The sequence below is a fragment of the Apis laboriosa genome, unplaced genomic scaffold (genome assembly GCF_014066325.1).
Source record: "Apis laboriosa isolate Shangri-la unplaced genomic scaffold, ASM1406632v1 scaffold9_cov152, whole genome shotgun sequence".
NCBI classification, from domain to species: domain Eukaryota; kingdom Metazoa; phylum Arthropoda; class Insecta; order Hymenoptera; family Apidae; genus Apis; species Apis laboriosa.
In genome coordinates this window covers 2,083,886-2,096,683 of record NW_025224966.1, presented here as the reverse complement: position 1 = coordinate 2,096,683, position 12,798 = coordinate 2,083,886, and the positions used below count along the sequence as shown (strand labels likewise).

The 12,798-nt window shown below is 52.7% G+C and overlaps 1 protein-coding gene across 4 annotated transcripts in view; it reads left to right on the top strand.

The window, feature by feature from the left end:
• Positions 1-12,798, top strand: part of LOC122720066 (dachshund homolog 2) — a 136,573-nt gene that overhangs the window by 51,250 nt on the left and 72,525 nt on the right. For 3 of the 4 annotated variants that reach the window (XM_043946510.1, XM_043946511.1, XM_043946508.1), the window contains exon 2: positions 3,440-3,591. In XM_043946510.1, coding sequence (XP_043802445.1) covers positions 3,440-3,591 — 152 coding nt within the window. The remainder of the gene's footprint in view (positions 1-3,439; positions 3,592-12,798) is intronic. The other variant, XM_043946509.1, reaches the window with a different exon arrangement.

Genomic DNA, 12,798 nt, shown 5'->3' with positions numbered 1-12,798 from the left:
TGGAGAAAAATCCGGAAGAAGGAATAGCGGTGGAGGGGAGGGGGTCGGCGTTTCCGATCGCGTCGCGTAGACTCGGCGAGGGCACCGTTTAATCCCGGAATGCCGAATACGAGAGAGCGTATCGCCGGCCCCGAGCGATAGATTTGGCCAGTGCGCGAAAACGGGGTTGCAACCCTCCGCTCCAGAGTGCACCCTATCCCTCGCCGGCCCATTAATAATATACCCATATTGGACACAATTCACCTTGAAATTAACCGGCAGCCGATTGGTAAGCCCGGCCAAATTGACTTCGAAATTGACAATTTATAGTCGCTCCATTCCGCTCTCGTCTCTCTCTCTCTCTCTTTCTTACTCTTTCTCCCACGTCGTTTATACTTTTCCAGCCTCTTTTCCAGAGTCTATCCATCCATCGTCGTCGACGAAACGAAACGTCGAGGCGAACGCTCGATCGAAAGGAATCGCGTATAAGAGTTGGCTCGTTCTCTCGTCCGTGGAATTGGAACTCCTTCGTATTCCTTTCAGCCTCGAAGAGATAGAATTCTTTTTCACGTTGCTCGGTGTGCAACGATCATTAAGGCGGGGAATGATCGGATCAAAGCATAGCAGCAGCTGGCGCGATCATCGCGAATCCTACACGCGATACTCGACCGGACGCGAACCGAAACTCTTATATCTGATCGATCCGATCCGGATAGGTGAATTCGATCGAGATATCGTAAATCGTAGGCGTATCCCCTTTTAACCGGCTATCCTTCCTCCGTCCAAAATTCGAACCAACGAATTCGGCTTGTTTGCGATCGCGATTTCAAAATTACACCTGTAATCGAGTTAATCGAGATAGAGAAAATTCGAGAAAAGTCGCGACCGAAAAGTGTCGAAGATGAAATTCACGCTTCGAACGTATAATATGTTCGCCGTTCCACTTTGTTCACGGCTCTGTCGTTTTCGAGCTCTGTCGTTTTCGTTCGCTCTGAATTAATCATCGATTCAATCCGCCAAAAGCAAACACACCTTTCACCGAGTATAAATCATCCGTCGAACGCGCGTCCGTAACGCGAAATTTAAATTCTGGCCTTTAAGAGCCACCTCCCTCGTTACCTCGTTCACCGTTTCGATCGACAAACGCAGATTCCTTCGATTTAACGGTAGCCTAGTATCGTCGTCGAGTACAATTTACAATTTCCATGTTCTCCGCGTTCGTCCTCGGAGCGTTCGTGCCTCGATCCCGTATCCCTCTCCTCTTCGACGATTGCGATCGGCCGCCCCTCAACACCCCGCGAAACCGCGGGGACAAAGGGGAGCGAGTTGTCAGCAAACACCTTTCTAGATATCCGCGGTTTGATTGTTTCCGGTGCGACTCGACTTTCTCGATTTGCATCCGCGCTCACCACCTGCCTGCCTGTTGTTAAAGGGAGATCGGTCGATCGCGGGCCAAGGCGTTTATTAAATTTCCCAAATTTGGAGGCGGGTTAGAAAGTGGCGGGAGAAGCGGTTCGCTTCGAGGGATGAGACGCGAAAACTTTTCTTATTTAGCCGGTATACGCGAACGCGCGCAAACAAGTACGCATTATACGGGGTCTAAGCGTTGGAGAGCGCGTTCTTGTTTTCGGTGTAACCCGAAGCTAAGCGGTTTAAGAGATCAACGCCGTATAAACCGGCCGTCTGAGAATCGTCTGGAGATCTCGTGCGTGAGAGGGCAAGGTGGAGTGAGGAGGAGGAGGAGGAGGAGGAGGGGGAGGGGAAGAAGAAGTGGTGGGAGAGGGCGCCAGGGAAACGAGAGAAGGAGAACGGAGATCGAGAGATGCTCCCGCGATGAAGAGAGCCGGAGAAAGCACCCCACTGGAACGATAGAGGGACGCGGAGGTGAACCCAGAATCGAGCACGAGGAAGACACTCTCTTTTTCTCTCTTTCTCTTTCTCTATGGTAAGAGGTGAAGAAAGAAGGACAGAGAGAGAGAGAGAGAGAGAGAGAGAAGAGAGCCAGAAAGACGGGATGAAAAATTAGATTTACAAATCTGTCCTGACTACTATGAGATTGCTCGCTTACCAGAGCAGAGATCCTCAACTCGAATGTACTTCTCGTCCCATCCTAAAATATATATATATATATAGAGAGAGGAATACTCTCGAAGGAGCCTCGGATTTTCGTTTTCCCTTCTCCTTCTTCGTTTCCTCCGATTTTCGTCGCTATACTGCGATCCTGCCCCTCCTCCCCCGTTGCCTCGACGTCGCGCTCTTATCGCGCTTTTATCGGCGTAAAAATAATTTAATTTGCGTCTACGCGCGGACGATTGAGTCGAGATTATCCGGATCAAATGGCGGAGAAGAAAGATAAAGAGAGAGAGAGAGAGAAAAAGGAAAGGTGAATTCGAAGGAATGGAGCACCACTGGACGAACGCCCCGCTATATCGGGAACGATACAGAAGAGGAGAGGATCCTCGTTGCCTCACGGTAACGACGCGAGTCTCAGACACGCGGCGTTTCCCCGGCGTGAGCGAAAGCCGAAGGAATCGAGGCGCGTATGCACGGTGTGTTTGTTGCGAGTCGATACGGCCGCGCGTATATGGAAGCGCCTCTCCGGCGCCTGGCGGAGCCGGCTATGAAAAATGAACGTTCGCTCGTTCGCTCGCTCGCTCGCTCGCTCGCTCGCCGCTACCAAGACGTTTTCACGCCAATTCGTGACACACTGGCTCGCGGTGGTCCGATCGGAGGCCCCGAGGATCGTTCCACTCCTCGCCCCTCGCCGGGGAATGGGGAGGGAGGAGGTGGGGAGAGAGAGAGATGGCGGAGAATAATCGAGTGTTTTCGAGACGCGATAAGTTACGCAAATGCAGCCTGTTTGGCCCGTTTCGTCGCGTACTTTTATCTTCCCCTCGGCTAGGTTTATCGCGGCAACGTCACTACTTATTAGCCGGTGGTATCTCGTGGCTGCGAGAGCTCGCTCGCTCGCGACCACGCTTGTCCCGCACTGATCCACGCGGGAAGGTGAGTTTGATCGGGCCGTGGTCGGCCGAGAACCAGTTTCTCGAAACGTAACCGCCGCCGCCGCCGCGTTCCAGATCTCCAGAGAGAGAGACTCTACTAATCGACACTCGTAGCGACCCAGCGTTTCCTCTCTCTCTTCGATCGCGAGACCCGAGAAGGAGGTGGTTCCTTCGAGTCCTTGGAGCCGGAGCCAAGATTCATCCACTTTTCTTTCTCGCGAGAAAATACGCGGAAAATATTTCGATCGATCGAAAAGAAAGAAAGAAAGAAAGAAAGGAAGGAAGGAAGGAAGGAAGAAAAGGGAAGGAAGGAAGGGAGCGTGTTTTCTCGCGCGAACTTGCAACTTCTCTGAAGTTCATCGCTTGCGACGAACGTCGTAAGCCCTCGGATCGGGGTAAAGCGTTACCTCGATGACAGGTGTCTCTAACCACAGTAACTCTCTACCACTGTGCAGCTCCAGGCCGGGAAGACCACCGAAGAGAGCTTCAGTCGGTTTGAGCCTCGCGGCCAGCCACTTGGCCGCTGCCACCACCGGTCACCACCCCCAGCATTCGCTCAAGAAGCACAGAATGGACAACGGGGATTACTACGAGAACGGGCATTTGGGTAAGTGTATCCAACCTCTCTCTCTCTCTCTCTCTCTCTCTCTCTCTTCTTCTTCCACGTTCGTCCTTTTGTCCACCTCGTAACAGAGGCCATCATCCAACGCTCGATCGATTCCGGTTACGAGCGCGCGAACGACTTTTCAGCCATTCGCGGCCTCTCCCTCCCTCCTCCCCCCCCCGTCCCGTCCCGGCCCTCCGAGACGTTCGTATTTCAAGCCGCGTTCCGCCACGTCCTCTCTCTCGATAACCGCGCCACGTTTTATGGAGACGACGAGGATTTCGCGACAACGTTGTTTCACGATCTTGTCGGCCGGCCATTCCACACCCTTGTCCCACCATGTCCCACCACGGCTATGGGCAACGCGAGGCATCGCGGCTCGACGCGTTGGGAAGGCATCGCGTGCCTGGCCGAAGGGAACGAGAATTTCTCCAGGAAAAAAAGTAAATCGCGATACTTTGTTTTGCGGAAATTTTAACGGTTCAAATTGAAATTCGATTTCGAGAAGTATTCTCACGATTTTCTATATATACGAAGAGAACAGAGGAGAACGTAAAAGGAAAACTTTGAACTTTGTCGTTCGATAGAGATTCGAATAAGTCGAAAGGAGGGAGGGGGGGGGGGATGTATCGAGGACGAAATTGACGAAAAGACATTGGAATCGGAGTGCGGCTCTCGCTAGGTAAACCCCGTTGCTCGCGTAGATAGCCCTGGTACCAGGGGCACGCACTTGATTACCGCCATCCGTATACGCGCCATGGTGACCCTACCGATCAATTAATTAGGGGAATCAAACACACTTGGAGTGAGCAAATTAACTGCAACTGCACCGTCGTGTTGCGGCCTGTGCTAGCGGACTCCGATATTCACCCGTTCCAAACCTGCTCCGACTTCCCATTCCCCCTCTCTAAATCTTCTCAATGTCGACTGTATGAATTCCAAACGGCAAAGGGAAAAAAGAAAAATTTTTCCAAAAAATTCAAATTCGCGAGATCGAAAAATTTCTTCCTTTCCTTCTCCTTTTCCGTTTTTGGATCGCGCGGTGTATATCGCTTCTCGAAAGCTGTAAACTACTTTCGAAATCGCGAAAGAGGGGACGGGACCGGGCGCGCGCTTCTACGATCGCCGTTTTCGGGAATTGGTTAAGCAAATAATCGCGAATACGCCGCCCGTTCAATTTTACGGGCAAATACGTTTGACGGTGGAACGTTAATGAATTAATGGCACGCGGACGGGGCGTGAGCGCGAGAGCGCAACAACTCGACGATTGCAGCCGGGGTAAACGTTGAAACGGCTGGCAATTAATTACGAGCCCGCGGTAATTGTATAATTGTTTTACGATTGGATCCCCCTTTCCGGCTACGATTGATCGCACCGCGTTTCCTTTCTCTCCGCTTTGCCGATCGTCGAGGATGCCCCCGCCCCGGCCGAGGAGCTCGCTCGTTACTCGCCACGCACGCAGCCTCGTAAAATGGGGATCGTAAACATTGGCGTGTCGCGCGCGTGTGTATATATATATATACATATATATTTGTCTCGCGTCTTTTAATCTCTCCACACCATCGCTGTGGAAAAGTGGTTCTCTCTTTCTTTCTCCTTTTCGAGGAAATACTTGCAGCCTTTTTTTCCTCCCCCCTCTCGTAAAAGGAAGGGGATTGTCACGGATTGGCAAAAGTTACGAGACTGAGTACGTGTATATATATGTGTATATATATATACGTGGTTTAATCGTCGTGGGCAATAAACGAAGGAGTTATCGAGGACGCGATCGAACACCCAGAAGCACGCGTTTCGCGCCGAGGATTATCTTCCATCCCCTACGATATCAATTTACAAAGTGGCGAGAGAAAGAGACTCTCGCGGTATCCGTTCCTCTCCGCACGCGAATAAGAGGAATAAGAAGGAGAGGAAGGGAAGGGGGGGGTATAAAAACGTGCGAAACGGGGATAAAGGAGCGAAAGAAGAGAGAGAGAGAGAGAGAGAGAGAGAGCGAGCGGCGTGGATTTTTTTCAATTTGAACCGGTAGGCGAGCGCCACTTGCCATAACGCAATTAATAAACTCAACGAGCGAGATCCGATCCCGATAGCGGCGGCATAACATCCATTCGGGACGTGGCTGGCACAATGGCCGGCACAATGGCCGTGTATATACGTGGATCGAACGGTTCTCGGGCAGCACGGCCGATACGCATCTATGTTGTCTCTACAAAATTAAAACCCATGAGAAAAATAAATAGCTCGAAGGGGTGAGCCCTGAGTAGGGAGACGGAGGGCGCGCGCGGGGGTTGTTGCCTCGGCTTAGGTTAACGACGCGATGCTCTCGACGTGCACGAGAGAGATTCTTTCCCCGATTCCTCCGCGAGCTCCCCCTCCCCCCTTTTTTTCTCCCTCCTCTCATCGCATTCGGTCCGATCGTTTTTCGATCAAACTATTCCCGGAGCTGGAACTATTAGGCTACGCTGCGTAATAAACTAATGACTATCGGCTAACGTCCAGCCGTTCTCGACGCGTGCGTTTTCGGCCCCCGTAATTATTTAATGCATCGATTACCGAAATAGCATTAATCAAATTGGCCGGCCGCTATTTATATTATATGACCTAATGCATGGCGAATCGTGTATTAATGCGCAAACTAAGTAAATTATCCAAGCATTCCCCCTCTCCACGCGCGAATTTTCCTTCCTTTCTTCCTTCCTTCCTTCGAGAGAATCCACGAAAGCGCAGTGGGTTTCTTTCGCCTATTTTGGCTTTGGCTTTCGTTTCGATCGGACGACGAGACGAAGACGGGACGCGGATCGGTGGAAATCTAACGTCGGTTCGATCGCGAACAAAGCATCATAAAAGCATCGATTGAACCGGTCGTAGACCAACCAACGCGCGTATAACCCCTATAAAACCCGGTTAATAGGGGGTCGATATGGCGCGATATCGACCTTTCCCAAGACGAATTTTCTCTCTCTCTCTCGAGTCGAGGCGAGGTCGAAAGGTGCAAAAGTAATTAATTAACGAGTAGCAATTGAAGGACGAGTCCGCGGAAGGAGGGAATCGGTTGCTCTCTCTCTCTCTCGATGAAACGACAATCGAGACGGTCGAAACAACGATTGGAAGGGAGGAGACGGAGAAGCAGCGGGGGTTCGCGTGGAATTTTCATCTGGCTGCGGTCAGAAATTACGCGGAGGGGCGAAACCGAGGCCGAAACCGAGTTCGGACGCGGAAGTGAAATAATCCTCGCGATTAAAGCGCGTTAATAATCGTGGCGCGAGATTATCACTACGAAGCGGTCGGAGGGGATACAGGATGTTTTCGTTTCTCCGAATATTGGTGCTCGATCGCGCGCGCGAGTCCCCCACGAGGGAAGAGCGGGAACGAAACGGGCTCGGGCCGGGATGAATTAAAACCCGTTCGTTGGTGGAACATCGTCCTGCGTGGCACGCGGCCGTAAATCAGCCCAGGAATTTTCGCGTTTCTCCCGCTTTTCGCCTCGTAACGAAACGCACGCTCCCAAATGAAGACGTTAAGAGGGGAAAAAGTGGTGGTGGTGGCCCGGCCTCGCGCTGCAGGGAGTTCCGATCCGTGTTCGCTTTAACCGATCTATTCGCGTTAATAAATCCGAGAATGCACGCGGTTTCGAGCGTTATGGGCGCATAAAGGAAACCGGACGAACCTCGACTCGGGGACAACGCGACTGCTCGCGCCCGGTTTTACCGCGACTTGATTATCCCCCTCCGTTTAATCGGTCGTTTTATGCCGTTGCCGCTCCGCATAGAGCTCGCCCCGTGAATTCACAGCTCCATCCACGTTGACGGACATTGTCCGCGAATGGTCCGTCATAGTCCACTCGTACGTATAACTCGACAACTCGATTGAAATATCACGTCGAATATGGCGATTCGAGGGAAACGATCATCTTACTATCTTTTTTTCTCTCTCTTTTTACCCGTTGAATCGTTCGTGAACGCGATCCACGGAATGCGATACGATCGAACGAGAGAACGAGAGAGAGAGGGAGGGGAGAAAAGACGGAGGCAGTCGGCGAAAAGGGGGGAAGATGATTCGTAGGCTTTTTAGAGAGAAGTGACGGCAATTTCCTGCGGTTAAAACCGAGGTTAATTGGTTCAAAAATCTGTACTAATTTGCCGGCCATTCCGGGCGAGGGGGAGGAGAGAGAGGGGCAGGCGTTCGCCCCGGCACCGGGGCGCGATGGTGGTAGTCAACAATTTACTCGTTAGCGGCCGGCAAGTGCCGCGCCGCTCAATTAACTCGCGAATCAACGAGCGGCCCGCTTTGTCCTCGAGCGAGCGGGCATAGCGCTCTCCGCCGCTCTCTCTAGCCGTCCGCCGCCCGTTTCGGTATTTTTATAATTTGCACGGGAGCCCTCGTGACCAACAAACCGGCGGAAGTGCGCGGAACAACGCGCGGCCACCGACGTGTCGAGCGGGGGTGGAGGGACGCGCGCGCGCGCGCAAAAAAGGGAGAGAGAGAGAAAGAGAGAGAGGGAGGGAGGGAGAGGGAAGGAGAACACGAACGAAACACGCGCGCGCATCGACGAACGCGGGTGAAACGGCGAGAGAGGGAGTAACGCGAAAAAAAAAGCGCGAGGGAAATGAAAACCGACACCACGGATCGTGGCTTGTTTTCTGCCGGTGAAACCAACCCCCTCGACACGGGGTAAATGTCTACTTTGGAGGGCGGCCGGCCCGGTTGCTCGTTTACACGGGCACATGTCAAAGGTCCTGGTTACGCGTGTACCCACGCAAACGAGCCGCGGTTTTTTGCCGCGCTATTTATTTTCTTTTCATTTCCGTTCTCGTTCCGGGCTGAAAGGGCTCTGGCGAGAGCACGCCACGAGTGGTGGTGTTGGGCTCGCAACCGGGACACGCCGCGCCCGGGGATTGCCTTTAAATCGCTCCCGACACTCGATATTCGTGCGGTGTGCCCGCGCTCCAACAGCGCGCTCGTCCTTCCTAAATAATACTTAACCCCCCCGCGCGATGAAATCGGAAACGTTACGGGGAGGGGAGGAGAAAAAAAAAAAGAAAAAGAAAAGGAAGGAAGATTCGATTCGATTCGAGCGGAAAACGTTTACACGATCGATGCGAATTGGACGAAAGCGTTCCTAGTTCGGGATAATACGAATCCCGGTAGGCATTGCGCGATAAAGGAAACCGGTATCGAGCATCGTCTCCCTTTCACTCTCTCATTCTCTCTCTCTCTCTCTCTCTCTCTCCCTACCCCCGTTCAACCGTGCTACAGGCAGGTTTACCTTCGGCGAATGCACAAAAGTGGCCCGGTCCCGGCTTCTGGGGCCCAGCCAGTCGGAAGATATTAATAACAAAATATGATATAATGGGAGCATCCCCGGCGAAATACAATACAATGTTTATACAGAGGATTAACCGATGTTACGAGCACACGTGAAAAAGTATCGGAGTGTTGCAACGTTGGCCGGCGTTGGCTGACGGGCAGATGGTTGGCCCACGATCCTCGGGTTTTGATTAGGCCGCGGGGAAGATTTACCTTCGAGATTAGGCGTTCGGATTTTTTCTCGTTCCCGATTCCAAACCAGAAGTGTATACATATATATTCCGTTTTGAAAATAAAAACGGCGTGGATGGATGGTTGGGAATGGAGGGAATCGAAACGGAACGAAGTCGAAGTTTCGAGAGTCGTTTTACGAGGGACGGAGAATCGGCGGCGCCACTGCGATTCCGTGCGATCGGGGCGAAGAAGAAGAAGATTGGCGAGAATCGGACCGGCGGCGTCGAATTGGCGCGATAAAATCGAACAACAGCGTGGCGATGGAGATTTCGTGCGTATCATCATCATTTCGAGAATAAAATATGCGGTCTCAGTTTCGGGAGGAGTTGCGTGCCAGAGTCGCAGGGCGAAATTCGAAATCCGCGCCGGCGGCTATATACGATCGGCCGCGTACGATGCCTCGGAATAGATAATTTCGCGAGGATGGAATGGATCGTGGCGCGATCGTGTCTAATTTTATAAATTCGCGGTGCCGGCCAACCTACGTGGGACGAAGCGCGAAAACGATCTTCTTTCCTCGTTCGTTCGATCGAGGAGGTCGTGTCGAATCGATCGATTCGGGAAAGCAAAAACGGAAAAGGGGATTTTTCGAAGATGGGGAGGGGGAAAAAAAAAAAAGGAGAAACCAGCGATGACGTTGTCGAAGAGACAAACGGGACGAGCGAGAGGAGAGCGCGAAACCGAGTAAAAAGAAAACGAAACGAAACGAAAGGGAGGCGGATGGATGGCGGGACGAAGATGCGAGACAACCGACTACAAACCACGAGGAGTGTAAATAATACTAAGGCTGATTGTGGGCGTGGCTGACAGAACTCTAAAAACCTTCGACTATATATCAAAAGGTTTACTGCCCTCGGATGATGCTCGTATCCGAGAAGAGTCTGGAAGAACAAATACCGGACTGCTCTTTCGCGAGGAGAGGACGCGTGGTAGGCAGCCGGACGGGTTCGAAGGGACGGGGTTGGGGTGGGGGGGGGGGAGGTTTCGAACAGGAAACCCTGGACGTGGAGCCTCTTATCGCGGTCTTGGGTCACTACGCGAGAATCATCGACCGTATCTTATACCTTTTCACCCGCCTTCCGTAAGGTAGCTCCTACGTCTCAATATTCTCCTCTTCCCTTCCATCTTTCCTTCCATCACTTTCCTGCCTCCTCCTCCTCCTCCTCCTCCTCTTGCTCCGTTTCTCGATCTCGACCGAATCTCTTCGCTTCCCCTCCCCGAATCTCGTCGGAATGGAAATTATCGAAACGAAGAGGAGGAGAATGATAAATTCGGAGGGGATGGGAATCGGGATGGAAATCGGCGGCTGACTCGCGGCGACTCGAGACGACAGCTACGTCTCAATACGGGAGGGCGAGCTCGATTAAGAAGAATGGGTGTGGTGAAAGAGGAAAGCGAGGAAAGAAGAGCAGCGGGAGGAAGGAAGAGGAGGAGGAGGGGCGAGGAGGAGGAGAAGGAAGAGGAGGCGATATACGTAGCGATGGCATCCACTCTCACTCTCTCTCTCTCTCTCTCTCTCTCACCTGGTTGTTTCCAGACTGGACGCAGGGAGCTACCTCGATGGCTGCCCGCCTGCCTGTCTGCTCGCCTGCCCGCTCGCTCGCTCGCTCGCTCGCCTGCTAGCCCGGCTTCTCTCGATTACTTGAAAAACCGGATTCCTCCTGCGCGAAACTGTGTTTCCCGTCTCCCGTGTTTATATACCAATACACGAGTCGGGGAACAATGTTGGATGCGATGCACGTGCACGACGGGGCCCCGGCTAACGGGCCCCGCGTTTCTCCCCGCGTAGTTCACCGAGAAGTTCCGTGGGGCTCCCGATCCCGAGCGAATCGCGCAGGAAAACACGAACGGGAGGAGAAGAAAGAGGAGGAGGGGAGAAGAGCGGCGTGGAAGGTACTTAAAGGGCCACGATGTCATCGGCCGTAGCCGGAGGGTCGGTGTTCGAGGGTTAAATCCGAAGGTTTTGAGGGAGTCGGTGTCGAGGGTAAACATATATATATATATATATATATATATACATACACATATCTATAAGCGCAAATAACAAGCGTTACGGTAGACCGTGGTCGAGCATCGAGAGCGGAAAGAGAAGATTCGGTCGATTTCTTGGCCGTTTGGTAAGAACAATGACGGGAGCTGCGGGGGTTGCCGAGGCTCCGCGGACAAAGGGCAAATTTTCCGAATAATTTCACGATACCTTGGTCTCCGGTGGTGGTCGTTCGAGCGGAGAAAGTGGCGGCCCGTCGGCGTGCACGCCGAGAAAAAGACTACAAAGGGAGGAAGGAAAACTCCCTCTCCCTCTCCCCTGCTGTACGTACCTTTTACGTACCGAAGAGGCGGATATCGAATTGGAAATATTCGAAGGATCTCCATCGAGAGGAGGACAGAAGAGAACGTCGGATTCTCTCTGAGAATCGTAGCGGTTCTCGGTGAGAAGAAGGAGTTGGATGGATGGAAGATGGAAGAGAGAGAGAGAGAGAGAGGGAGAAGCGTACGGCCGTGATCGCGACGCATAACGAATTCCACCTGTGCGCGGGACGGACGGCTCGCCCTTCCATTCATCCGTCCGTCGCGGAGGGCCGCCGCTCCTCCAACGAGGAACAGACGTGACGAGGTCGCGGCCGAGAGAGGGTACACCGGCCGCTCGTTTGACTCGCCAATTTATTCTCGCGTTTCGTAATTAACACCAGAAAAGAAGTAGCTTAGTCGGTGACTCCCTCCGCCTTCCTACGCTCTCCCGACTGTCCGACTGCTGATTTCGCTTCTCTCCGCCTCCGCCACGAACCACCTTATACACCGCGTTATATACGCACGGTGAGCGCACACGGAACGAGAACACGCGGCGCGTTGTTTCGTTATTGCGAGCGGCGTGCACTAGAGTAGGGATTGGAAACGGTGGATGAGAAACCACCGTGCGGTTGAAAGGAGCGAAGGGGGATGATGAAAAAGCGAGATCCGAAGATGATACGAGATGGAAGGAGCGCGGAGAGAGCGAAGATAGGAAGGAACGAGAAAGAAGGAAAGACGAAGGGTAGGAGAAGGGAGGACGGCGAGGAAAGGGAGAGGCGAAGAGGAGGATGATGGAGGCCTCTCCTCCGCATGCCACTGCAGTCAGCCCAGACAGAAAGCGGTCTGTATAATTATGGGTTGTCACCTCATCAGCCACGAGAGGGGCAAAGAGGTGGCGGTATACGTCCGCGCGCGGGCTCACGGGGTGGGAAGTTATAGGAGCGCGGTCTTTAGCTCAAATTGTGTTTTATCGTCCCCCTCGCGTTCCGCTCTGCCCGCGATAGAAGATCCTCGGCTCCTGCTTCCTTCCTTTCTTTCTTTCTTTCTTTCTTTCTTTCTTTCTTTTTTTTTCCCCCAATTCTCCGGTTAGCCGTTCCATCCACCACGCGATGAACGTGGAAGAAGAATGTTGCGAACGAAATCGACGAGGTTTCGAATTTTCGAAAAAAGGGTTAAGGGTAATTGGACGCGAGGTTTCCAGGGTTTCCAGGTTTCGGTCGAAACGTCTTCATCGGTCGTGGTCGTAGCGTTACGACGTCGGTACGAACGGTGGTACGTATATATATATGTATATATATATACGCGACCGGCAAATAGCCGTTGTCGGGGTTATAAAATCGGGGAACGTGCGTTTTAAGCGATCCAGCGGTGATCGGAACGTGC